Raw genomic sequence first — 23,425 nt, 5'->3', positions numbered from 1 at the left:
TTGTGTACTAAAAAAAAAAGAGCCTTCTAATACTTCGTTGAAGTGTGCGTTCCTATCTCTGACTCTTTAATAACAAAGTTATCTTTAAATTAGCACTTTTGTTTGATAAAGAAAATGTATTCAAGAAGAGGATAGAAATTGGTACCTTATAATGTCTCCTTGTACAAACTTACATGGGGCTAAATTAGCAGAGAACTGCATTGCATTGTTTGTTTGTGCATATTACCAATGTATTGAAAACAAACAAGAAATGGCAAGTGATGACAGTTTTTCATTATGGTCTTTTCCTTCTTAATTACTCACCAAAACAAATACAATGTGGATAGTAGTTAACTAACATTTGGGTTCCATGATTTGAATGCATCAACAATCGATTCAATAAGTTGAATTGATTGTCTAAACCATGAATACATTTTCTTTATGTAGACTATTGTTGCTCCAAAAAAAGTCCAAACTATATCCTAACTTAAAATATGGATATTAATAGTAAATTTTATTATATAGGGATGATTACAAAAATAACTAGGTATAACATTCCTGTTGTTATAAAAAAAAAAGTATGCCAAGAGACTGGGAGGAATTATATGTACAAAGAGAAAAATTATCCATTTTTGGGAATATGCAATTCAAACATCTGATTCAAGGGAGGAAGGTGTACGATCGTATTCAGTAGATGAATGTGTATAATAAATAGTATCAATTGCATTGAATCGAACAGTCTTTAAGGACCTTTTTTTGTTGCCTAGATTTGTTTTGAATTGGGAGATACGACGCCAGGTACGAGCAATGGAGATCATCACAAAAACGAGAGAGAGAGAGAAAAAAATGATGCAAAAAACTAAATTCTTATGGTGGATGGACTTTATATACTCTCTTCTAACCCCCTTTTTTTCAGTTAATCTCCTTGTACCGAAAAAGCAACCGGCTTTTTTCATTTTTTTTTTTTTTTGATTGGTTTTATAAATGGAAGTGTGTAAGAATCACCAGCCCTCAGTCACTTGAGTTAAAAAACCAAAGTGAATGAATAGGGCATTAAGACATTCTCTTCGTTCTCAACCTGGGTTGACACTCAAAACTAACTCATCGGAAAGGATTAGCGAGTAACACATCAAGTTTTAGGGGCGCTCGCCGCACAGAGAGCGCCCCGGTCCAAAGAAATTTATTATGGCCAGTCCGTTCACATTGACTGAGTCCACATGCATCTTACTTCCAAATTGTGGGTTAATAAACAAAACTACTGAGACCACCTAGAGCTAAACCAACCACAAGAAAGAAACTGACGTATCGACTCACCATAGGCCTGCAACTCATCTCCACTTTTGTTGGTGCGGCCATGAACACAAGGGTTGTAAGCCATCCATTACTGATCGAAAACAAGAGCAAACAAACAAAGAAAAGCCAGTCACTCGCATGGTTGTGGCGCAAGATGAGAAAGAGAGGAACAAACAAAGTGCGAGCAAATGCCAACCACCATTGTGATTGACTGGACATGATTTGACAGACGGGCCAAATAGGTAGTGTTCTTCCTATCCAGTCACCTATATTGAATAACAAGAAATGCAATGAAGTAAATAGAGCCTTGTCCATATGTGTGGGTGAAATAGAGAGAGTGACTGATGGAAATAAGGATAATGTGATCCAGTAGACATAAACAATCGTGCCAATATAAACATTCGATCTTCGAAAGATCGTGGGGTTTCCCGTACGAGGTGAATCCAAAGAAGTCATGGGTACTACATCTAATGGCGGTTGTAGAGTGGGCATTATGATCCGGCCAAAAAGACTCATACAAGCCACTAAGAAGGCAACTAAAAAATAAAGAAAATCGTGCCAACTGCTTTGATCTGTCGCAACCAGAAGAAGAGACACAAAGACACCAGCAATACCTGTATATAAAGTTGATGCAAGAAAAATTTATACAAATGTTACCTTGGCCACTATCAACAAGCATTAAACGCCATTATTTTTATATGTGATTACCTCATGACAGCTTGCATATATTTCGGCAATAACTGGCTTGCCTGTTCAACCACACTTATTTGCAATAAACTTGTCGTGATCCCAGTAAGAATCAAAAGACTGGAGGTAATCCAAAAATAGACAATAGGAGAAGCAAATGTTGGTACAACAGACGTGATGACAAAGAATAAGAAAATCATTGCATTTACACAAATAGGTATCCAAACATCCCACCTTTTGGACTAGACAAGAAATGTGAGACTAAAATAAAATAATGGGATGACCTTACTTGACGCCATAGCAATATAGCCAAACATGCCAAGTTTGAACAGTTAAAGAAAGCAGAGAAATAATTTGGAAAACTTTGCTGATAATCCGTTCCTGAAAATCTGATAGAGAAATAACCCGAAGCTGTAATAAAAACTAAAAAAGTACATCAACATCGTTTTTTTTTTTTTTTTTAGATTCTCTATTACCGTTCCATGGCAAAAGCATGACAAGACCATAGATAAAATAAATCTACACAGAAGGTCAAACAAAACAAAATACCATTGACGCGTTTACCCAATAGACAAACCAAGGTTCTTTTGTCGCGTTATCTTGATTAGGTAAAAAAAAATCCGTTTCTTCAGAGTCTGGATGAAACATAAAAAGGAAAAAAAAAAAAAAAAAAAAAAAAAAAAGGACAATCTCTGTTTACCAATCATTTTGTGTGCATACGAGATAAAACCATCTTTCTGGTTCATTTTTAGTTGTACAGAAACCTGAATGTTACTTTCCTAATTCTCTCTTTTTTACCACTTTTGAAAATAGGGAGAAATGATTCTTTTATGATAAAATATAAAATATATAGAGTAATAATAAATGTTCTTTTTTTTTTTTGTTTATCGGCGTCCAGCGTCAAGAGTAGGTTCCATAGCAGAGTTGGAAGGAGTAGAATGTGGACGCATACTGTATCCAAATTCATAGTTATTATTAGTGTTAGTATTATTGTTATTGCTGTTATATCTGTTGTGTTCAGTAGGCATGTGTTCCCTAGCCCAATACTTATTGTCTTGATTGTTATTATTATTATACATGTCATTGTTGTTCTCATAATACTCGTTGCCTTGTTGTTGATTTAATGGATGAGAAGCATAAGGATGCATTAGATAACCATTGTTTTCCCGGTGGGGGTTTTCTTCTTCATTTCTACCAGAGCCAATAGGAGGAGTGCCCAAGACGGGGGCATAGCCGCCTACTTGGTAGGAGGGATAACCTGAAGGTTGTGAGGGTGGATAAGGATAAGGAGGGTGGCCAAAATCATGATTTCCTGAAGCAGGAAAACGAGTAGATTGAGGTGAATGCATATAATGATCTTCTGGACCTGCGCTAGGAGCAGTAGCCAATGTTGAAGAAGAAGGGGGAGGAGGGTTCGGTGTGGAGCTGGTTGTGGTTGGTATAGGCCCTCCTCCTCCTCCAGTCATACCAAAAGATGCTGAGGAAGGTTGACCTGAATCCATACTACGATAGCGTGTGTGTGAATCAGCATAATGGCCGGGACTTCTGCCTCGAACAACCAAAGGAGCCGAGTGAATGGTAGCCACCTTGAATTGTTTTCCTGTGGATGTGTTGGCACAGAGATCAATAGCGATTTCATAGTATTGTTGAGCAGCACGTCTTTTGCCGTTGTTGGCGGTGGCTGTCTTGAACTGCATACGTTCAAAAGTGACGATGTTATGGTTGGAACCCACAGAAGCCAAATGAAGATTACCTCCAGCACTGACAACGCGTGGTTCAGGAACCATTTGAGGACCTTTGTCGCGTTTAGGTGTGTGCTGTACTAATTCGATTTTTTTATCGCTGCCAGCAACACGAGCACTTACGCCAATTGAAAAGAAATCAACTTGGTGAATTTCTTGATTTTCAGTTCTGACCAAACAAGGAACTTCAGGTCCTTGAAGAGCATAATTCATGCCAGCCACATCAAATGTAGCGCTCACTTGAAAGTAATTACGGCGATAACACGTCCAGTCTTGATCTGCACGAAAGAAACCTCGATCCATTTTTGCATTTATATTGATTTGCAGACTAATTTTTTTTTTTGTCAGAGGGATACACAAACATGACACAAGCGAAACTTACGAATTAGATTGGTCCATATTCCATAAATCGAGTATTTGTTTTGTTGGACTAAAAGATGGGCCTGTTTCAAATGAAAACATAGAAGACTCAGTTCTTCGTCTTCTTAATGAGACATTGGTAGGGTAAGGGTTTGAATGGAAAGTAGTGGTCGTAAAACTAGCGGGTCTTGAAGGCAATGGAGGTCTTCTTCGAATAAGGTCTGGTGCGGCTACTTTGTCAGGAGGAGGGCTAATGATGTCAGGTCTGGGTGTACCAGGTTGTGAACTTGACATGAGTCTGATGAGAGATGATGAGTAACGCGATGACTCGAAACCAAGATTAAATGTGTAACTATTCAAGAACTTACCCTGGCATTGGAGGTTGGCTTGATAACCCGGGAAGGACAGTCGGGTTGGCATGTTGAGAAGGGGGAGGGGGAGGGGAGGGTATTCATTACTATTATAAGGATAGCTTGATTGAAGTGACATGTAGTTACGTGGTGTATCTGGTGGTGAAGTCCACTTGTTGTCTTGCATTTCTTCAGGCACAAAATAAAAACAAAAATAAAAATAAAAAATTATCAAAAAAGAAGGAGAAAAAAAAGAGAGAGAGAAAGAGAGAAGAACAGAGAAAAAAATAGCTTGCAAGTATTTGTACGACATTAGCGTATATACACGTGAGGATATCTTTAGTCTCGCAATATGCGTCAATTGATGAGATAAAAAAGAGGTATGGGTTGTATTTTTTAGGGTCCAAAGAAACCAAGCAACCAGATTGGCTTGAGCTTAATTTATATCTAACCACCGACAAAAAGAAGAAAAAAAAGCAGTAATGCAGTCGTACAATGATTTGTGTAGCTAACTAGAAGGATAAAAGAGAAAGGAGAGAGTCTTTCAAGAAGAGTACATCCAAGCGTACTAGAAAACACGTGTTGAAGCGTACAAGAGTAATGCGCGAATTTTGATTTAAATTAATAAATTACGCTTCATTTACATATGAACCAATTTTAAAGTTAATCATCACCATTCCAAAGGCAAACAAAATTGACTTTTTGTATATAAACCCTGATGCACTTAATAAATGCCAAATATGGAAGTTTGACAGAAATCTGGTTCAATTAATGCAAAGGATACATACCAACTTGATATATATATAAAAACCTTTTTTTTTATTTTATCATTCTCTCTTTCTTTTATATTAATACAAGATGGAGGGTAAGACTCTTATTGCAGACAAGAATGAACTATCCATCAATTTGGATTTCATCCACCAGAAGCCTAATTCACCCATCAGCCCTCCATCACCATTAACACCTAGTCAACCCAACGCGTCTTCTTATTCACTCTTTCAAAATGATTATGGCTGGTTATCATCCAATAATTCACCTCTTGTTCGCAAACAGACAGAAGAGTTTGATTGGAAACGCGCACAAGCCTGTACTTTATGCTTCGATAAAAAACAACAGTTACTCATGTCTTCTTGTGGACAACATCATTTTTGTCATTCTTGTTGCCAAAGCACACCCTTATTGTTACAGGGTACTTGTCCATTCTGTGTACAGGTAAAGAAAGAAGTTTTTGTCATTTACTCATCGACACACAGACAAATCACGTCCATGATTCACCCCTTAAATCTGAACTTGTTCTCACTCACCCTGTAACTTTTACACCTCAACATTATCCATGTGTAAAACTAACTAATGTAAGAAAAGCATTTTTATTTAAACACTAATTTTAATAGATTCCTTGGGATGTATCCCAACATGATGTACGCCAATTCTTTATCAACTGTAGAAGCCCTTCGACATCTACTTATACACAGTGCATTCATGTAAGTTATTTGTAAAATATAAAAACACATACTCACCCATGAAAGATTATGATGGATCGTACTACTGGAAAGACATTATCAGATGCTTATGTTGAATTTGCTACTCTGATGGACATGAAGCGTGCTATAGAACAAAAGAACCAAAAGCCATTGAAAGGGCGTATTGTATCCGTCATTGAATGCTCTCAAGAGGAATTACTGTCTGTTGTCTTTCCTAAATGGCGAGGCCAATTTCAGGGTATTTCTGCTATTCCTCCAGCTACTGAAATTGTCAAGTCCATGTCCACTGCAGCAGGTGGCGGTAATTCTGGTTGTCCTCCATTTATCACACGTGAGGAAATCAATTCTCTTTTGGTCGTTTGCAAGAATTACAAGGTACAGACAATTTTTAAAGTTTAATTTAGTTCATTAACCTTATTCTATGCATGCAGCTACATTTCTCAAGAAAATGCGCAGAAAGGCCTTTTGAGAATATTATCAGTGTGATTACCAAACATCCATGGCATCAAGCGCATCTGTTTATTTCAACAATGCATAGAGATCATATCTATGAAATGTTGAAACTATCGATAGGTACAAGTCCATCTTGTTTATTCTTTTTTATACTTATATAGGCTGTAGAATCACTCAAAATACATCTTGCTAAAGACTATGTTCAAATCGATACGACATTGCTAGAACGCCTGGTACGTGCAGGCATCATGTGCCCTGCTTTCACTGAACGACAAAAGACAACTCTGTTACAAACAGCTCGTATTGAATGTCCAGTCGATCTTGTTTCTCATTTGGTCTCACCTATTATGGTTTCACTTGCACCTCCTGGTCTTCAGATAAAAAATACCGAATACAATGTGCCTTCTATTTTATTTACACCTAATTCACCTGTCTTGAAGCTTCCAACTGGATTAAAGCAACCCAAAAAAACACAATTACATACTCAAGAACCTTGGGAAGATAACCTTCTTTCTTCTCCTAATTCTCCCATTTCTTCTTTGATTCGTGATATTCAACAACATTGTTATATCGATGATTTCAACAGAAAGCCAACGAATGCACAACCTCCATTAGCAAAAAATGGAATCCCATTACTCTTCCAGCCAATCAACCCAATAGAACATCATTATTATCATCCTAAACAACAAAAGCAACCTCAATTATCGCCTTGGACATCCTCCAAATCCAACGCCTCTGATATTTGGCGAATGTCCCCTGCGGTTGAATCGAACCACGTAGTCTCTTCTGAAAGTTTACTCATTGCTTAAAAAAAAAAGATATACAAATAAAGTTTAATTATATATATATATATACACACTTTAAAAATAACCAGGCAAAATGTATTCCAACTTGGCAACGGTCGCAGGATTTCTCTTTTCTTTGGCAGTCATACCGGAGAACTTCATGGAACCCTTAAGCTTGGGTTCAAGGGTGTCTTGTTCAACAGCTTGTTCAAGGTCAGGCAAAACAGCGTGCAACAAAGTCTTTGCGTTCTTGCCATTGTTCTTCATGTTTTCCATCACAGTCTCAACAGTCACGACTTCTTCATCGACTCTCCAACAATCGTAGTCAGTAGACATACAGATCATTTGATAAGCAATTTCGGCTTCACGAGCCAACTTGGATTCAGGCAAAGCGCTCATGTTAATCACATCGCCGCCCCAAGAACGATACATGTGGGATTCAGCACGGGTAGAGAAAGCAGGACCTTCCATGCAGATAGCGGTCTTGTCACGGTGCAACTTGGCACCAAATTCAAGAACTTTGGCATGGTTATAGATCAAATTTGCAAGACCGGCGTGGAAAGGATCGGCAAAACCAGCATGGGCAACAACGCCTTCACCAAAGAAAGTGGAGGGGCGAAGACCCTTGGTACGGTCAATCAATTGATCGGGCAAGACGAAATCACAAGGAGGGATTTCTTCACGCAAAGAACCGACAGCAGAGAAGGCAATGATGACTTCGACACCGAGGGACTTGAGAGCAGCAATGTTGGCACGAACAGGAACTTCAGTGGGAGTCAAGTAATGACCACGGCCATGACGAGCCAAGAATGCAATCTTGTTACCACTAGGAAGACGAGAGATAACAATCTTGTCACTGGGGAAACCCCAAGGCTGAGATAAACATATCAGTTATCGATTCTTTTCTTCCCCTTTTTTAATACACTTACAGTTTCGGGGTTTACTTCTTCAATGACTTCGAGACCTTCAAGGTTATAAAGACCTGAACCACCGATAACAGCAATCTTGACGTCGTTGGGAGAGTTGACCATGGTTGCGGTAATAAATAGATAGATAAAAGAAAGAAGAAGAAAAAACAGTTGATCAAGATGGCACAATAGCTAGTAGTAACTTTGCAAATTTTGAATCAACAGTCACTGCTCCGCCTGATTTCAAGCAAGTTACAATTAGACCAATTGTTCGCTAGAAATGACATTGAGAAAATGAATTTAAAACGAAACAAATGACATTTTAGAGAAAAAAGAAACTAAATGTTCTTAACTTCAAGGACTAAAATAGACCTGTAAGTCTTGTCGAAACTCTTTTAGCATAAAGCGCATATATTGTTGGCATTCGATGTTACATTCAAAAGGTCTTGTCAACCTGATCTGACAAAAGTATGTAATTTCCTTATTTCTCATAAATTACTTTTTAAAGCATGTTACAATTAGCAGAAACCCAATTTGAAAAATTAAAGGGAGAATCACTTTATTTTATATCGGCTGTAGATAAAAGGACTACACTGCTAATGCATTTTTTTTTTCAGAAAAAATGCAGTCTATTCTTTTCGATTTGAAAAAGCAACCTTGTTTTTATTTTCTCATATAAAGTATTTTAAAATGATTTTAACTTTTTGTCTAATTTAACCTTTGGACAAAAGCAAAGACACATCACTCAATTCATTCCCAAAAACATGCCTGAATCTCTTCGGAAGAAAACCTGTTCATCATGACTGCAAACTTATGGTATAAAGTTCAAGAAATGGGTGAAAGGAAAGAATGCCACCATTCCCAATCTGGGTTTTATCATCTAACAGATGCAAGTCTCTCTCTTCTTTGTTGATATTGGCATTAAAATACGATACTTGCATATACCCTCTTGAGGATGTGCCTATAGAAATAAGGGAGTTCCACTATATACCATAAATAACCATTGGAGTGCACCCAAATAATACTATCTGATTTAGCTAGAGAAGATCCATGTTGCATTGCTAAAGTAAACTTAAAAAACAAAGGCATCAATGATTCGATAAGCAACACTTGACTTGCATGATCAAAGCAAATTCGACTCCATAATCAAACAAATGAAAGCCTTTAACTATCTTTAAGCACAAAAGTCATTGAACTACTGTGATGATCAATAAGGAACAGATGCTCAAATATGTCTTTTTGAAGCCCAACAATGAGACATGGATCAAGTTTGTGCTTATTTAACCTTGGTGTGACAATGAATTCTTGCGAGGTTAAAAAAAGTGTCTCACGATACAACATGGTGGTTAAAAGTAAAATAGAGTTTTCTTTTTAGCTCAACAAAGTTTGTATCAGACATAGAAATGTTTAAAATGAAATGTATATAGCATTCATTTGTGTCTTGAACCATTCGAGAAAATTCAAAAGTAATACAAAGCTGTATTGATTTTTATCACAAAAAAGTGAAGCGTGACCAAGAAGTTCTAGGTGTCGAAACTGAATGGAAACCCAAAGAAACAAACGTCATCAAATCACTAGTTTAAAACGCCGGTTTAAGATCTTGTTCTTTGCAATAAAGACTGAAACGCGTCAAACTTTTCCTTTTTTTCTTTCTTTTTCCTTTATTCTCATTTAATATTTAATATGCCTCTTCATCCTACTGTACTTTGGGCTCAAAGAGCTGATGTTCTTTACTTGACTGTTGAAATTTCTGATATCAAGGTAATACACACACATATATATATAAGAATTCAAGGCTTATGGTTGTCGTTAGAACCACAAGATTGATTTGACTGAAGACAAGCTTCGATTCACTGGTGTTGGTGAAAAAGAAGAAAATGAATATGAAGCCGAAATTGAATTCTACAAGCAAATTGATGTTGAGGTAAGCCAGTGTTGCTATGTTATCTATTCCTAACCTTTACTTTAGAAATCAAAGCAACATTTAACACCTCGTAACCTGACAATGGCTATTTACAAGAAAGACGAAGGCTGGTGGCCTAAGCTTCAAAAGGGTGACAAGCTCAATTTTGTCAAGACTGATTTCCAAAAATGGAGAGATGAAGATGATGAGGAAGAGGAAGGTGAGGCTGCTGACCCTATGGGTGGTTTAGATTTCCAAAGCTTGATGGCTCAAGCTGGTGCTGCTGGTGGATTACCTAATATGGATGATAATATGGTGAGTCTCATTTGTAACATGAAATAGAGAGTGTGTATGGATTCTAATGTATTTTAAATAGCCTGAAGCTGATGAAGACAGTGATGACGAACAAGAGGAAGCCAACAAGGCTTAAAGAAAAAGGAACATAAAAACAAGAGAGAAAACGTATATGGTTAGATATGATAATAAAGCGTTAATTCACTCTTTGAATGACTTTTTTTTTTGTGTATTTAAAGAAAAGAAGTATTAAATATCTTGAGCAAGAATATAAGCAATGTCATATTACATAAAGTATAAAATAAAGTACACGATAAATCTTGTCATTTGAGAGTCGTAGCAGTAGCAGGGATTCTCAACTTATAGAGTGTAATAAGCGTGCCAACAAATGGAATAGAAAAGAAATGAAAGGGACAAAAACCTATTGATTGGCTACGATTGAGTTCCTTTTTGCTTTGAAAGCTGCTATCATCTTGTTACTGTCACTTTGATCAACTATGTTTATTTTCTCATTCTCTTTTTAAATTTGGCAACAGCTTGATCATCTGTAGCCATCAGTTTGTGATCTAGTCTAGGCTTATATTGCTTTGGTATTTGTTTCTCGAAGTTAGCAGGCACATGAAAATCTAAATCAGATAAGCATACTTTCAATTCTAATCGTATTTACCTTCTTTTGAATGTGGTTCGCTTTTTTCTTTTTCTGTATCGTCAATAAGTTTTCTTTTTGCTTTTTCAGTGTCTTCAATATTCTGTAGTCGAGTACTATAGGCCATATGAGTGCTTGGTATCATAAAAAAAAAGACTTACTCAATCCCTAAATCTACTTCTGGAATAGCGGTCAACATTTGTGTCGACACTTGCACATTGCCTTCTTGTTCCACTTTTTTGCCTGCTTTGAGCCTATCTGGAAGTTGATACAATGCTTCATAAATATCAACAAGGCCAGCATCTACAACTTCTTCCTCTTCATCATCTCGAGGATCGGGATTGCCTCCTCTTCTTTTCTTCATTTCATCTTCAATATAAGCCATCCTAACATATAAGTCACCATGGCCATATCATCTAAAAACCTACATGTGCTTATCCACATCCAGTATGTTTGTTGCTGTAGCAAAAGCGTCTAATTTAAGTTTTTTGGCCGTACTAGCAGATTCATCATCATCTAATTTAGCTCTATAGGAATCAGGATCGATTAATCCACCCGCCTTTAAACTCCAAGCGTTAGGATCAACTGTCGCCTTCTTCTTTTTTCGCTTGATTCCTTTTAATAACTTCTCTGCATCTAATCCAACGGGTTTACGTCGTAGTTTGCGTAACTCGTTTAATTCTTCAATGGTAGCACTGATACATGATGAATAAGAGTAGTTGCATAAAAGCGCATCGTACCTGACTTCTTTAGGCGATTCAACAGCAACGGTCGATTCATCATCAGAATCAACTTGTTTTTTTCTATAGTTACGTTGTTTTTTAATAGTTGGCATAAAGAAAAAAGAAGGAGGGAGAGATTTTTTCTCCAGTCACGTTCAATACTTAATGCAGAAGATTCGAGAAAGACGCTTATGATTGGCTGTTCAAGGAAGTCGTCCTATTGGACAAAGAGGCCATGGTGTCCGTGAAAACGGCCAATTGATCGTTGCTAAGCAACTATCGCCCGAGAAAATATTGCCTTTTGATTGGATTTCCCTTTTATCTGACAGAATTCAACGCATGTATCCTCATTTGACCCAACAAGCCACTCACTATGATTTAACCGGAAATTGTTTATCCAAAAAAGTGAATTCTATGCGGATTCATGACGTCAATTGAATGTGGTTAAAAAGCCGCCAAATATCTCCCTTTTTCTTCTTTTTTTTTATTATTTCACTCGATAAAGACATTATGGCTTTTCTGTGAGTCGCTCAAGAACAAAATATAGAAACTTATCTTTTATAGTAACGGTATCAAAAAGAACCTGAACAGAGCAGGCACTACGGTAAAAAAAAAAGAAACTAGTTTATGTATCATGAACTCACAACTTTTGTAAAGATCAAACAAAGAACAGGTGGAGGCGATAGAACAATGGATAGTGAATTTGAAGAAGAATTAGAAAGATTTAAATCGCAAGTATGATCTCATCCTTTATATTATGCTTATACACCTTTAATCAGGCTTGAAAAAAAATCCAATAAATTAGCCAAACATGCCAAGGAATATATCGATTCAACACGAGGTAAAGAATAAAGGAAAAAAACAAAAACAAAACAAATTGATATAATGCATGAAGCTATCATTGCATCTCAAATGCGATTGGTTCAAGTGATGGAAAGACTCTATGGTGAAAGTGCAGCTACAAATCCTGCCATTATGGAATACAAACGAGTCATTGAAGCTTTGGAAAGAGATACAAAAGATAACTTGGTAAGTTGATTATGACAACATTTTATACTAATGTAGCTAAGGATCCTGCTTATCAAAAAGCTGTTTTAGAACCCTTGGCACGATTTGCTTCTTATTTCCCTGAAATCAATGAAGCCATTAAGCGTCGCAACAAGAAACTATTGGACTACGATGCCCAACGATCCAAAGTCCGAAAATTAATCGACAAGCCTAGTGAAGACCCTCAACGACTACCCAGAGCAGAACAAGAAGCCAATTTGGCCAGAGAACTCTATGAAAACCTAAACACGATCTTGATCAATGATCTGCCCAAGGTTGTTGATTTGCGCGTACCTTATTTGGATCCAGTCTTTGAAGCTCTTGTTAAGTCTCAATTGGTTTTTTCTCAAACAGGTTATGAGAAACTGGAAGGTATGCGAAACTATGTTCCCCCTGAGAATGGCAATGATCGAAGAGTAGATGATGTTTTACAGCAAATGCGTGAATTAACAATTTGCGGTAACTTTTAATAACAGTGGAGGTCGAATTACTTGAAATAAAATAACGTTTCTCCCCTCCCCTTTTTTTTTCTTTCTTTCTTTCTTTGTCTTTGTTATCATGACTACAGCACCACCTCCACCACCTCCACCACATCAAACCATACCAGTCTCATTTGGACAAAAATCAAGACCTTACCCTACAAAACCACAACGTATAGGTAATTACCTTATTCATCGAAAAACACTTGGTTCAGGCAGTATGGGCACTGTTAAATTAGCAGAATCACTTTCTGCTAAAGACCATCAATTGGTAAGCACTGTAGGTCACATCTATCATAGACTCAAGTAGCTTATTAGTATGCAGTTAAGGTCATGCCTAAAATCAATCTGGACACCATCGACCCAGAGAGCAACAAGACAAAGGATCCCAAAGATACACCTCGAGAAAGAGAACAACGCACCATACGAGAGATGGCTATTATGCATCTATTACGTCACCCAAACATCTGTCAATTGAAAGAATGGATTGTTTATGGGGATCAGTATTACATGTTTTTAGAGTACATTGAAGGCGGACAATTACTGGATTATATCATTAGTCATGGTAAACTACGAGAGAAATTAGCTCGTACGTTTGCTAGACAAATCGTCAGTGCATTAGACTATTGTCACCGTAATTCGATTGTCCATCGAGGTAAAGTAGCGTTGTAGACGAGACGATTGACTGAGTTGAGCTTAGACCTCAAGATTGAGAATATTCTGATTACCAACAACAAAGAAATCAAAATTATTGATTTTGGTCTATCGAATATCTATTCTCCTTCTAGACTCTTGAATACATTTTGTGGTTCCTTATATTTTGCTGCACCAGAATTGCTTTATGCACGTCATTACACGGGACCTGAGGTGGATGTTTGGAGTTTTGGTGTTGTGCTGTATGTGCTAGTATGTGGTCGAGTGCCTTTTGATGACACTAGTTTACCAGCACTTCATCAAAAGATCAAAGCAGGCCATGTAGAATATCCTGACCATTTAAGCAGAGGTATATACAGATGAAGAGAGAATTGTTATTCATGTATATATATAGATTGTGTGGATTTATTATCCAAGATTCTAGTGGTGGATCCATCACAAAGAGAAACATTATCATTCGTGATTCATCACCCGTGGATGAACAAAGGATACGATGAACCCATCTTCAACCATCTACCTCATCGTGAACCCCTCACATCCATTGACCCTCACATCGTGGCTGGTATGGAAGGATTTGGGCTCGGTTCACCTCAAGAAATCCAAGCCAAATTAGAATACTTGATTTCATCACCCGAGTATCAATCAGCAGCTTCTCAGATCCAATCCAGTGAAGAAAGCACCAAATGGCGATTCTATAAACCATTTATGAATCCCAAAAAAGATGATCCTCAGTCCTTACCAGCCATCTATGACCCCTTGATCTCGATTTATTCACTTGTCAAGGAACGCAGAGAATTAGACGAAAAGCAGAAATTACTTGAGAGTGGTGGTTATCAATCCCCAGTGCAGTTGGGTCGATCTGCCAGTACTTCTTTATCCAAATCAACCAAAAATCATACAGAAGTGAATTTGATGCGTCGCAAGACAGAGCGTGTGCCTCCTTCATATGCACGTAACTTGTACAAAGACAGTCAAGATTGGGCAGCACCTACACCTCAACGAGAGAATCGATCCAGTACGATTTTACAACGCAGTAAAAGTGCAGCCAAACGATTGGGTGCCATGTTGAATCCACCTTCCCTAGAAGAACAGCAACAAGATGCTTCATTCAGGCAAAAGACAATTAATTTGTTCCGATCAAGTTCTTTATCAGATAAGCGACCTCGTCAACCTAAAGACACATTTGAACCACCTAAAGGACGATTGATAGAAGAAGGTAAGCCAATGATGATGATGATGATGTTTCCTGTACTTATCTTTAAGAAGGCATTCAACCTAAAATAAGTGTTCAGCCTAAAAGTCTATTCAACTTTAACCATCGCCACTTGTTTAAAGTGTCTACAACAGACATGATGAAATATGTTCAATATGTGTTGCTTAAAATGGGCATTCGCTATGTTCCTTCTGAACCATTTACATTGAAATGTGAATTGACAGACTGGGAACGATGGTCTGAATGTCAGCAAGATGAAGCCCTTGTTCATTCTACAAAAGAGCCCCTTCAGTTCACTTTAATGGTCTATCAAGCACGCTGGGCAGGAGGTAGATTGGGTGTTAAATTATTAGAAGATTATGATCCACTTTATCATACCATTCTTCATGAATTGGATCTTTTGATTAAAACTCAGTGATATCCTTCTTCTTTTTCTTTTGTATGATGAACGCGTTAACGCTTGCATCTATTCATCAATGTGTACACAACTGTCAGAAATGTATGTTGGGTGACTTTGTCAACTCATTTCGTGTGTCAGTCAAAGACAGTTCAGACAGTAAGCCTGTCTTGTTCCATGTCCACAAAGACGATGGATTTCAAGATATTCTGAATCGACTTTATAATGAATATCCAGATATTTGGCAAAGAGGCATTTACTATTACTTTTATATTGATATGGGTGGTGTTTATCACACCTTAGATCAAGAGAATTGGCTGAGAGGCAAGTCTTGAGTATGTCGTGATAATCAACTGATCTAGTGTAGATAAAGATACAATGATTGTCACCACAATAGAAGAAATAACAGAATTACCCAAGATCAGTTTAAATGCAGGCATGCCTTTTATTTTTATTTTTTTTTTGATGTGAGAACTAATGCATCATTTAGTTCATGCTTCATTCCGACCTGAGATCACATTACGAGATCATCAAGTAGAAGGTGTGAATCGCATGATCCAATTGGAAAGATCAGATCATGGTGGTATTTTAGCAGACGATGTAAGTCATATAATCAATGATATAGTGTGTTTTATGTATTGATATATATTAGATGGGTCTAGGAAAGGTAACAAAAACCATGATTGTCTGAATGCACTTTAACACAATTAGACCATTCAAACATTGGCTGTCATTCTACGCCAACAACCATTGACCAATACGTATGCAAGCACATTAGTCATTGTCCCTTCCCGCGGTGTAAGTGACTATAACAGCAATGGGACTTTTGTTCACTCATAAGTGATAGATTGGAGATCAATGGGCTCAAGAGATCAGAACAAAGACAACGTATGGCAGTCTACCTTATTTTATATACCAAGATGATTCTGTTGCTCTTATTGATCGTAAGCAATAGTCATTGTTTACTCTATGTGTGTAACCTGTCTTTAGAACCTTGTTTTCGTGTGATCATTACGACGTATGACCGAGTAAGAAATGAATATAAAAAGTATATATCAGGCGCTATGGATGAATCATCTTTATTTGATGTAGAATGGCACCGTATTGTTTTGGGTAAATAACCTATAGTATACATTGTATTATTCACCACTTGGTTAGATGAATCCCATAAAGTAAGAGATAGAACCATGCTTGCTCATGCAGTGATTGGATTAAAAGGGAAATTCAGATGGTGTTTATCTGGCACACCTTTTCAGGTACATCACTGAATATAGGTATACAGTAGGAATAATACGACACATAGAATAATGTGACAGAACTCTATCCTATCTTTCAATTCTTGGGTATTGAAATAGACCAAAGACGTAAAAATGATGATGACTATGTGATGAATCTACTCAAAAGTCACATGATCAGAAGAACAAAGGCTATCTTACACAAAGAATTAACTATTTTACCTCGACAAGAGAATCGTATCACACTCCAGTTTAGTGCACCTGAAAGAGCATTGTATGACTATCTTGAAAGACTCTTGTATCATCAATTATCACTTTCTAGGCAAACAGGAGATAGACACCACCATGCTATTTCAGCTGCTATTTTATACTTGAGATTAAAGCAAGGTAATATATGCTTTCTTTTTTTTTTTTTTTTTTTTTTTTTTTTATTCATCTCATTACTCTACAGTGTGTAGTCATCACCTGATCTTGATTGATAAATTCCCGGACTTGATTCCAATGGCTCGGTCTAGTTCGGATCACTTGGTATTAAATCAGATTCAACAAGATGTAGAAAAGACAAAAGGAAGAAACTATTGGGATGAACCCTCTGAATATGAAGAAGCGTTGGATATCATTGAAAGCTATTAGTAAGTCAACATGACACTTGTGTTGTATTGACCTTTCTAGTGATCAATTTGGCAATCTACAGGAACCTATTGATTTATCTCAACTACAGAAATTGAAATACATTAAATTTTCTACTAAATTTCGCTGGTTAATTGGATTCTTAAGGGAAATCATGACAGCAGATCCAACAGACAAAATCATTGTTGTTTCTCAGGTAGATATAAATATATACATATATACATATATACATATATACAGAATCTAGTTGCTTATGCTATCTGTCTAGTTTGTAGATGCTATTAGTAAAATTGCTGAAATGTTGTCTAACATTCGAATTCCCTTTGAGACATGCAAGTAAATTGTTGTTGTAAGTGATGTACTCACTCGCTTATAGACCATGGTAGTATGAGTCCTTATTATCGTAGAGTGGCTTTACAGAGATTCAACCATGATTCTAAAACAAGAGTGATGGTCATGTCATTAAAAGCAGGCGGAGTAGGCCTTAATTTACAAAGAGCAAATCACATGATCATCCTGGACCGATGGTGGAATCCAGCCACGATGGACCAAGCTATTTCTCGCATTCACCGTATGACTCAGGAAAAAGAAACGTTCATTTATACCGTCGTCATTCAAGATACAATTGAAGAGAGCCTCATGGACACCATTCTGAATAAAAAGAACGCCTTGTTCCAAAAGATTGTTGAAAACAAACCTGAAGAATCCTTTGCGACAGTGGAGGAAGACACAACTCAAGACATCAAGAAAGAGGAAGACAATTTTTCATTACCCAAGGACGTCATGAAGATCATTTCTGATGTAGGCATTCATGAGTCTGTGGATACAGTCAGTAATCGATTGTCCGCCCGAGACAAACAAAGAAAGCGTAGAAAGGTCTAAATTTGTAAATAAAATGCTCGTGTTGTTTGTCCCTTCTTGGTGACTGAATGACGACATGGCTATGAACAAAGACCGTGCGTTAAGTAGAATGACTAAGATTTTTTTTCTTCTCTTCCCTTTCTCTCTCTCTCTCTCTCTCTTTTTTTTTTTTTATATATATATAACAATGACACATTATATGCCCCTCCATTATTATCAAGACTATGAAAATAAGCAACAACAACAACAAGGGTAAAATGCTCGAATTTATTTCTTTTTCTTATGTCTATAAAATAGTTTAATGTCGATTTCACAACCAGAGACTCCGCGACCAGGATCAACAACGCCACCTATGAAAGACAATAAAACAGCAAGACCTTATCCGACACCAACAATGCGAAGAAGAAAGACAGAATCCTTCTTTTCTTTTGAAATGGGTCCTCAATTTACAGATACAAAACAATTTTATGAGTTATGCAGCATGGATCAATCCAACAAGTAAAAATAGACAAAATAAATGAAATAACTGATGATTTTTTTTTTATGTAGTTACCAAGTAAATCTTTATGCTAAAATGGATAGAGGATTTTTTAGAGCAGATCAAGACTGGACTTGTTATCGACGTAACTATTTTCAAATTAGCTCTGTATTTCAAATCCAAAGCATGAATTACGAACTACGCGGTCCGGAAGTGCCTTGTTTGTTAAGAAAACCACAAGAACTATTGCAAGTGGATTATTTCTCGATTGGTATCAGTGCTCGTGTAACAAACAATGACAAGAAAATTGATTTGGTTCAACATACACCGAAGCGAGACAAAGGTCCCCAAATGGTACCTGAGCCTCGTCCTGTGCGTGCAGGTGGTAATCTTCATCTGGCTTCTGTGGGTTCCAACCATAACATTGCCACCTTTGAACGATTACAGTTCAAGACAGCCACAGCTAACAACGGCAAACGACGTGCTGCTCAACAATACTATGAGATCGTGGTTGATTTGATAGCTCATATGGCTCATCATCCACCGCTCTGTGTGGCTTCTTGTGTTTCTGAACCACTTGTGGTGCGCGGCAGAAGTCCTGGTCATTATTCAGATTCGCATACTCGGTTTAAGCATATGGAACCAACACTAGAAGCCATGTCTTCGCCATCACAGAAATACACTAACAGTTTGCCTAGTTCTCCTATGAGCGATTTAGGTCCTTATTCACCTTACCATGGATACCCTTATCCTTCTTTATCTACAGGCTATTCGATGATGAACCCACCCATGCCCCAGTATCCTAACAATCCAAATCAAGAGGCATCGTATTTTCAACAGGTAAGTAAACTAGGAGTTATGATGCTCTATTGACATCAATTAGACTCCTCAACCAATGTATACTTTTGACAACAAAATCAAGTTAGAAGAGACAAAATCAGACTATTATGACTCAAGACAGTATCATTCAATGTACAATACACCTTATCAAGGCCGCCCTCATCATGAAGAGAATTCTCATTTCTCTGCTGGACTTGATGCTGGTCGTTCATAATTTAACCCTTTATTATTATCATATATGCTTTCTATTTCTTATGTATATCTCTCCACTCTCTTTTGACATAATTACCTGCCTTTTGTGATTTTTTCTGTATCCAATAAAAAAACATGCACACCCCCTTCTTAGGGAGACATGAGATTGACATTACGTCAGATTGTTTATGGTGATACAAAAAAAGGGATCGACCAGAGCTTAAAAAATTGCGATTTAGGATAAAACATGCGCATATAGGCCTAAATATATGTAAAAAACCAATGGGTATAGTAGTCAGAGTAAAGAAGTCAACCAAAGAAATAGTTTTAAAAGACATGTATCAACAAGAAAGAAGTGTTCTGAATTAGGCGTATCAATGTACATTGCTTGTTAAAGTCTCTCTCAAAAAAAAAATATGTTCTTCGGTCTTGAGTTTGCTCATGGTGTCAAGACTATTCGTATTTTAGGAACAAAGAAAAAACAAAAGAGCTCGTTAATGTGCCCTCTGCCAAAAATGTTAATCATGATTTTGTAGCTATTGATAAGGAAAGTCAAAAGTCAAAGGAAGTCCTTAACGATAAAACCAAAGTTCTCCAGGCTGCAATACGGCATATAGAAGAAAAACTTTGAACAAGTATCAAGGAAAACAAAAAAGTAGATTATTCTCTTTATCTGAAAGAACTAAAAAGGCAATAGTACGAAGCTAGTAAACCAGAAGAAAGACAGCTCTTCTATGAAAATATTGAAGAGATCAAAGAAAGATATCAAACATTCTTGACTATAAAAAGACAGACAGCAGCTTTAAAAGAAAGATGACGTTTGCAGCATATCAAAAGAATTGCTATGAAGTCTTCGAATACCTCAGCATCGTCTCCTGCACCTTCAAGTCCCAAATATATTAACAAGAATGGCGCTGGGTTTTTTCATGTCGAAGAAACCAAGTTTAAGGGATTAGGTACGATCGAAAAGGATTTCTTTTTCTCTGGTACTGACAATGGTATCTGCAATCTTTCCGGTACGATGCCCTTTGATTTGGATCGATTATCATTTCATCTAAAGCTATACACTAAATATGCTACTTTGCAAAACGAAGAAGATGATGACGATATTGATGCTTCCATGTTAACATTACCTTTACCTAGTATCTTAAAATCAAGTTAAGTAGACTCTTTCTGTGGTTACGCTAAAGCAAGAAAGCTGGAGAAAGATAAACGACATACGGAAGACGGTAAAAGAGTAACAGCAACGTCTGCAAATGCTGCAGAGTTTAAACAAAGATACAAAGTTCATTTAAGCCAAAGAAAAAAGAATTACGTAATTTTTATGCTTCTAGTAAAAGAGCCAATGCTATTAGAAGGAATGAACTGCAGAATACCCCGAGTCCATCTGAAGATCTGTAATCAAGAAAAGAATTTTGTACAAAAACAAAGTAATAACTACTCATGATAGCATGTAATTGATATCAATTGTGTCATTTTGAATAGGTCCTAAGAAGTTAAAGGCTTATTTGTTTGTTGGAGATCGATGTCTTGGTGTTGGTTCAAGAGTAAAAGAGCACAGACGATATGGAGGAAAATGGAAGCAGAAACTACTCGGAAGCGCAAGTATTGTATGCATCACAAGCGAGTATAGTATGTCTCAAACTTGTGTCTTTTGTTTCCAGAAATTAGCCCACCCAGTTAACAGAACCAAGAAGGCAACAAGAACAGTGAAAGATGCTTTTGATTGCTTGAATAAGGACTGTATGTCCCTGAAGAAAAAGAAGGCAACTATGTCTCATGAGCGATTGTCAGCTCTGGTATTGTTGGTCTCTACAATGTTGTTCGGTAGAACATTCCCCGCATTTCCCATAAAACTCAGCCAATACTTCACTGCAGATGATTTCAAGCAATTCCTAAATCGAAGAGTATGTAAGGTTGATGATAGTTCTGCTACTATCAACATTGATAGTAAGTGGCAACATGTCTCTAACGGTCTTGTCATTAGTGGTACTCTCTGAATGACTGAGGTTATTTTTTTTTGACATTCGTGATAAAACGAAGTTTTGAGCTATAATATTATATTCTCTTTTAACTCATACTATATTGTATTTGTATCTGATTCCTACACTCAATCTACCCAACTACACCCTGACAAGTTTGATAATGCAATCTGATAATATGGAAAAGTACATCACCAAACACTACCAATCCTTTGATGCCGTGGAGTTTTTGGAAGCCACTTGTAGTAATCTTAGTAAAGATATGGCGATGTCCGAATTCGAATCAGTAATTGATAAACTGTCAACAAGCGCATCTGCCTCTGAAGCTTTATCAAATTGGTGCCGTAGGGTTAAGGAATACAACTATGAAGTAATACTTTCTATTTTCATGAAATGTGCTGTAGATGCTCAAATTTTTTGATAGATTATTAACGCAGACGAAGCTTTGGCATATTGGACACTGCGAAACAAGACGAAAGTTGCGTACAATACATATTTGCGTTATTCTAAAACAGAATACGCGGCTTCTAAACGCGCCTTAGTCACTATAACTTTCATGAAGAAAAAAGCGACAAGGATTGCAATGATGAAGCGCTAAGCAGAGATACCAAAAGTAAGAATGTAGACACAAGCATTCAATTCTAATATTGATGAAATTAGCACGAAGTTGATGAACTGAAGCTCAATGATATATCAGCTGGTACTATAATCAAACGACATGGGGAATTTTGTGCCAAAACATACCATGAACTCAACAAAAAACAACAGCATGTCGCCGCTCTATGCTTGAACAGTATCATTGACTTATCGGATCAAACAAAAGATGGACAGCGCTATCTTTTTACTGACGAACAATGGGAAAAAATCAAAGAAAAATACTCAGTCAAAATGAAACATGACAAGCAACTATTCAAGCCTCTATTTAAGAACATTGACAAAGCATTAAGAAACCTAAACCTTGATAAAGCGTATAAAATTGCTCGAATTGCTGAAGTCAATGCGTTGAACTCCGACCAAGAGCACCAGTACAACATTTATTCACATATTATAAACATATACAGAAGAAAACGAAGGGCATTAAATAATGACAATAAAACCAACACTGAATTGGATGGCTTAGTGAAATTCTGGTCGAAGGTGTTTGAATCTCTTTTCGCTGACAACAAACATAATATTACTTGCAAATGGGGCGAATCACAAGCATATCATAACGAACATAAGATTGATGTCAGAATAGTTGTAGTTAAAGGCTCATTTGAGATTGACTTAATTGATGTCGAAGCTGCTCGATGCCTCTATAATCAGAAAACAAATGACGATCATCTCAAGCTTGCCATTGAAAGCAAAGGAATTCTCGACCATATAGTCAAGCAATCATCCTCATTTAATCCTCGTAAGACTGTCGTATTTATGATTTAAATATGTCAGAATCAATGTCAGGTCAAAACACTTCGCCTGTGCGATCGTGGTCTTTACTGCATTCAACATCAAGCTGACTTATCTCTTCCCTCAACACCCATTGAATTCAGCAAAAATTCTTGTTCGTGGTTTGCTATTCTTGAATCAATCAAAAATACTGCGATTAAGCTTGTTGAACACCTGAATAAGGATGAGCCTAAATCATATGATGCTCACTTTGGCCGGCCTAATGATGACAATGCTGATCACTATGAAGATTGGATTCGTGGCTCGTTCTTCCCTCCTGCTGAGACTACTGACCCTTTAATTCTTCCGGATCCTTTATATGGTTCAGTTGATGATGAGAATGTAGCCAAAAAGCAAAAGATAATCCTTTGAGTTTTTGAAAATACTCA

At 37.1% G+C, this 23,425-nt stretch overlaps 14 protein-coding genes across 14 annotated transcripts; 9 read left to right on the top strand and 5 right to left on the bottom strand.

Moving 5' to 3' along the window:
- Positions 1–389: 389 nt before the first annotated feature.
- On the bottom strand, positions 390–949 carry B0P05DRAFT_548530 (uncharacterized protein). Its single transcript, XM_051579035.1, has one exon. It carries the CDS (start codon positions 933–935, stop codon positions 627–629), a length of 309 nt encoding a protein of 102 aa, XP_051433175.1. The 5' UTR covers positions 936–949; the 3' UTR covers positions 390–626.
- On the bottom strand, positions 912–2,637 carry B0P05DRAFT_548525 (nucleoside transporter-domain-containing protein). Its single transcript, XM_051579034.1, has 6 exons — positions 2,524–2,637; positions 2,436–2,478; positions 2,249–2,382; positions 1,981–2,201; positions 1,930–1,937; positions 912–1,886 (listed from the first exon to the last, which is right to left on the bottom strand). The coding sequence occupies exons 1-6, from the start codon at positions 2,605–2,607 to the stop codon at positions 1,222–1,224; spliced, it is 1,155 nt and encodes a 384-aa protein (XP_051433174.1). The 5' UTR covers positions 2,608–2,637; the 3' UTR covers positions 912–1,221.
- A 69-nt stretch (positions 2,638–2,706) lies between these two features.
- B0P05DRAFT_638864 (uncharacterized protein) lies at positions 2,707–4,665 on the bottom strand. The gene is made up of 3 exons (XM_051583695.1): positions 4,430–4,665; positions 4,084–4,359; positions 2,707–4,029 (listed from the first exon to the last, which is right to left on the bottom strand). The coding sequence occupies exons 1-3, from the start codon at positions 4,435–4,437 to the stop codon at positions 2,844–2,846; spliced, it is 1,470 nt and encodes a 489-aa protein (XP_051433173.1). The 5' UTR covers positions 4,438–4,665; the 3' UTR covers positions 2,707–2,843.
- A 592-nt stretch (positions 4,666–5,257) lies between these two features.
- Positions 5,258–7,188, top strand: B0P05DRAFT_548523 (uncharacterized protein). The gene is made up of 6 exons (XM_051579033.1): positions 5,258–5,623; positions 5,665–5,763; positions 5,803–5,892; positions 5,938–6,267; positions 6,324–6,465; positions 6,514–7,188. The coding sequence occupies exons 1-6, from the start codon at positions 5,270–5,272 to the stop codon at positions 7,152–7,154; spliced, it is 1,656 nt and encodes a 551-aa protein (XP_051433172.1). The 5' UTR covers positions 5,258–5,269; the 3' UTR covers positions 7,155–7,188.
- B0P05DRAFT_548521 (nucleoside phosphorylase domain-containing protein) lies at positions 7,189–8,624 on the bottom strand. The gene is made up of 3 exons (XM_051579032.1): positions 8,564–8,624; positions 8,060–8,506; positions 7,189–8,003 (listed from the first exon to the last, which is right to left on the bottom strand). The coding sequence occupies exons 2-3, from the start codon at positions 8,159–8,161 to the stop codon at positions 7,206–7,208; spliced, it is 900 nt and encodes a 299-aa protein (XP_051433171.1). The 5' UTR covers positions 8,162–8,506; positions 8,564–8,624; the 3' UTR covers positions 7,189–7,205.
- Positions 8,625–9,651: 1,027 nt separating this feature from the next.
- On the top strand, positions 9,652–10,448 carry B0P05DRAFT_548516 (HSP20-like chaperone). Its single transcript, XM_051579031.1, has 4 exons — positions 9,652–9,799; positions 9,852–9,962; positions 10,008–10,256; positions 10,318–10,448. The coding sequence occupies exons 1-4, from the start codon at positions 9,722–9,724 to the stop codon at positions 10,369–10,371; spliced, it is 492 nt and encodes a 163-aa protein (XP_051433170.1). The 5' UTR covers positions 9,652–9,721; the 3' UTR covers positions 10,372–10,448.
- Positions 10,420–11,838, bottom strand: B0P05DRAFT_513058 (hepatocellular carcinoma-associated antigen 59-domain-containing protein). The gene is made up of 5 exons (XM_051575652.1): positions 11,622–11,838; positions 11,310–11,576; positions 11,043–11,267; positions 10,903–10,997; positions 10,420–10,861 (listed from the first exon to the last, which is right to left on the bottom strand). The coding sequence occupies exons 1-5, from the start codon at positions 11,714–11,716 to the stop codon at positions 10,737–10,739; spliced, it is 807 nt and encodes a 268-aa protein (XP_051433169.1). The 5' UTR covers positions 11,717–11,838; the 3' UTR covers positions 10,420–10,736.
- A 232-nt stretch (positions 11,839–12,070) lies between these two features.
- On the top strand, positions 12,071–13,256 carry B0P05DRAFT_548507 (uncharacterized protein). Its single transcript, XM_051579030.1, has 6 exons — positions 12,071–12,124; positions 12,168–12,207; positions 12,261–12,334; positions 12,383–12,444; positions 12,499–12,632; positions 12,674–13,256. The coding sequence occupies exons 1-6, from the start codon at positions 12,114–12,116 to the stop codon at positions 13,118–13,120; spliced, it is 768 nt and encodes a 255-aa protein (XP_051433168.1). The 5' UTR covers positions 12,071–12,113; the 3' UTR covers positions 13,121–13,256.
- Positions 13,194–15,602, top strand: B0P05DRAFT_548500 (kinase-like domain-containing protein). Its single transcript, XM_051579029.1, has 5 exons — positions 13,194–13,400; positions 13,448–13,784; positions 13,830–14,132; positions 14,178–14,999; positions 15,050–15,602. Exons 1-5 carry the CDS (start codon positions 13,209–13,211, stop codon positions 15,412–15,414), a joined length of 2,019 nt encoding a protein of 672 aa, XP_051433167.1. The 5' UTR covers positions 13,194–13,208; the 3' UTR covers positions 15,415–15,602.
- On the top strand, positions 15,580–18,213 carry B0P05DRAFT_548487 (SNF2 family N-terminal domain-containing protein). The gene is made up of 12 exons (XM_051579028.1): positions 15,580–15,829; positions 15,884–15,993; positions 16,046–16,060; positions 16,105–16,191; positions 16,241–16,337; positions 16,384–16,506; positions 16,552–16,649; positions 16,697–17,015; positions 17,080–17,260; positions 17,301–17,454; positions 17,527–17,590; positions 17,635–18,213. Exons 1-12 carry the CDS (start codon positions 15,772–15,774, stop codon positions 18,138–18,140), a joined length of 1,812 nt encoding a protein of 603 aa, XP_051433166.1. The 5' UTR covers positions 15,580–15,771; the 3' UTR covers positions 18,141–18,213.
- A 258-nt stretch (positions 18,214–18,471) lies between these two features.
- B0P05DRAFT_473597 (uncharacterized protein) lies at positions 18,472–19,470 on the top strand (the record flags this gene model as incomplete). Its single annotated transcript, XM_051574742.1, has 2 exons — positions 18,472–18,617; positions 18,669–19,470. 2 exons carry the CDS (start codon positions 18,472–18,474, stop codon positions 19,468–19,470), a joined length of 948 nt encoding a protein of 315 aa, XP_051433165.1.
- A 1,003-nt stretch (positions 19,471–20,473) lies between these two features.
- B0P05DRAFT_617853 (uncharacterized protein) lies at positions 20,474–20,792 on the top strand (the record flags this gene model as incomplete). Its single annotated transcript, XM_051583418.1, has 1 exon — positions 20,474–20,792. One exon carries the CDS (start codon positions 20,474–20,476, stop codon positions 20,789–20,791), a length of 318 nt encoding a protein of 105 aa, XP_051433164.1.
- A 345-nt stretch (positions 20,793–21,137) lies between these two features.
- Positions 21,138–21,443, top strand: B0P05DRAFT_454026 (uncharacterized protein; the record flags this gene model as incomplete). Its single annotated transcript, XM_051573917.1, has 1 exon — positions 21,138–21,443. A coding segment is annotated over one exon (306 nt), but the record flags the coding sequence as incomplete, so codon positions are not given.
- Positions 21,444–22,266: 823 nt separating this feature from the next.
- Positions 22,267–23,237, top strand: B0P05DRAFT_160308 (uncharacterized protein). Its single transcript, XM_051573111.1, has one exon. It carries the CDS (start codon positions 22,500–22,502, stop codon positions 23,028–23,030), a length of 531 nt encoding a protein of 176 aa, XP_051433162.1. The 5' UTR covers positions 22,267–22,499; the 3' UTR covers positions 23,031–23,237.
- Positions 23,238–23,425: the final 188 nt, after the last annotated feature.

The sequence above is a fragment of the Gilbertella persicaria genome (genome assembly GCF_025201335.1).
Source record: "Gilbertella persicaria strain CBS 190.32 chromosome Unknown B0P05scaffold_29, whole genome shotgun sequence".
Lineage (NCBI taxonomy): Eukaryota > Fungi > Mucoromycota > Mucoromycetes > Mucorales > Choanephoraceae > Gilbertella > Gilbertella persicaria.
This window is presented reverse-complemented; position numbering and strand designations above follow the sequence as displayed.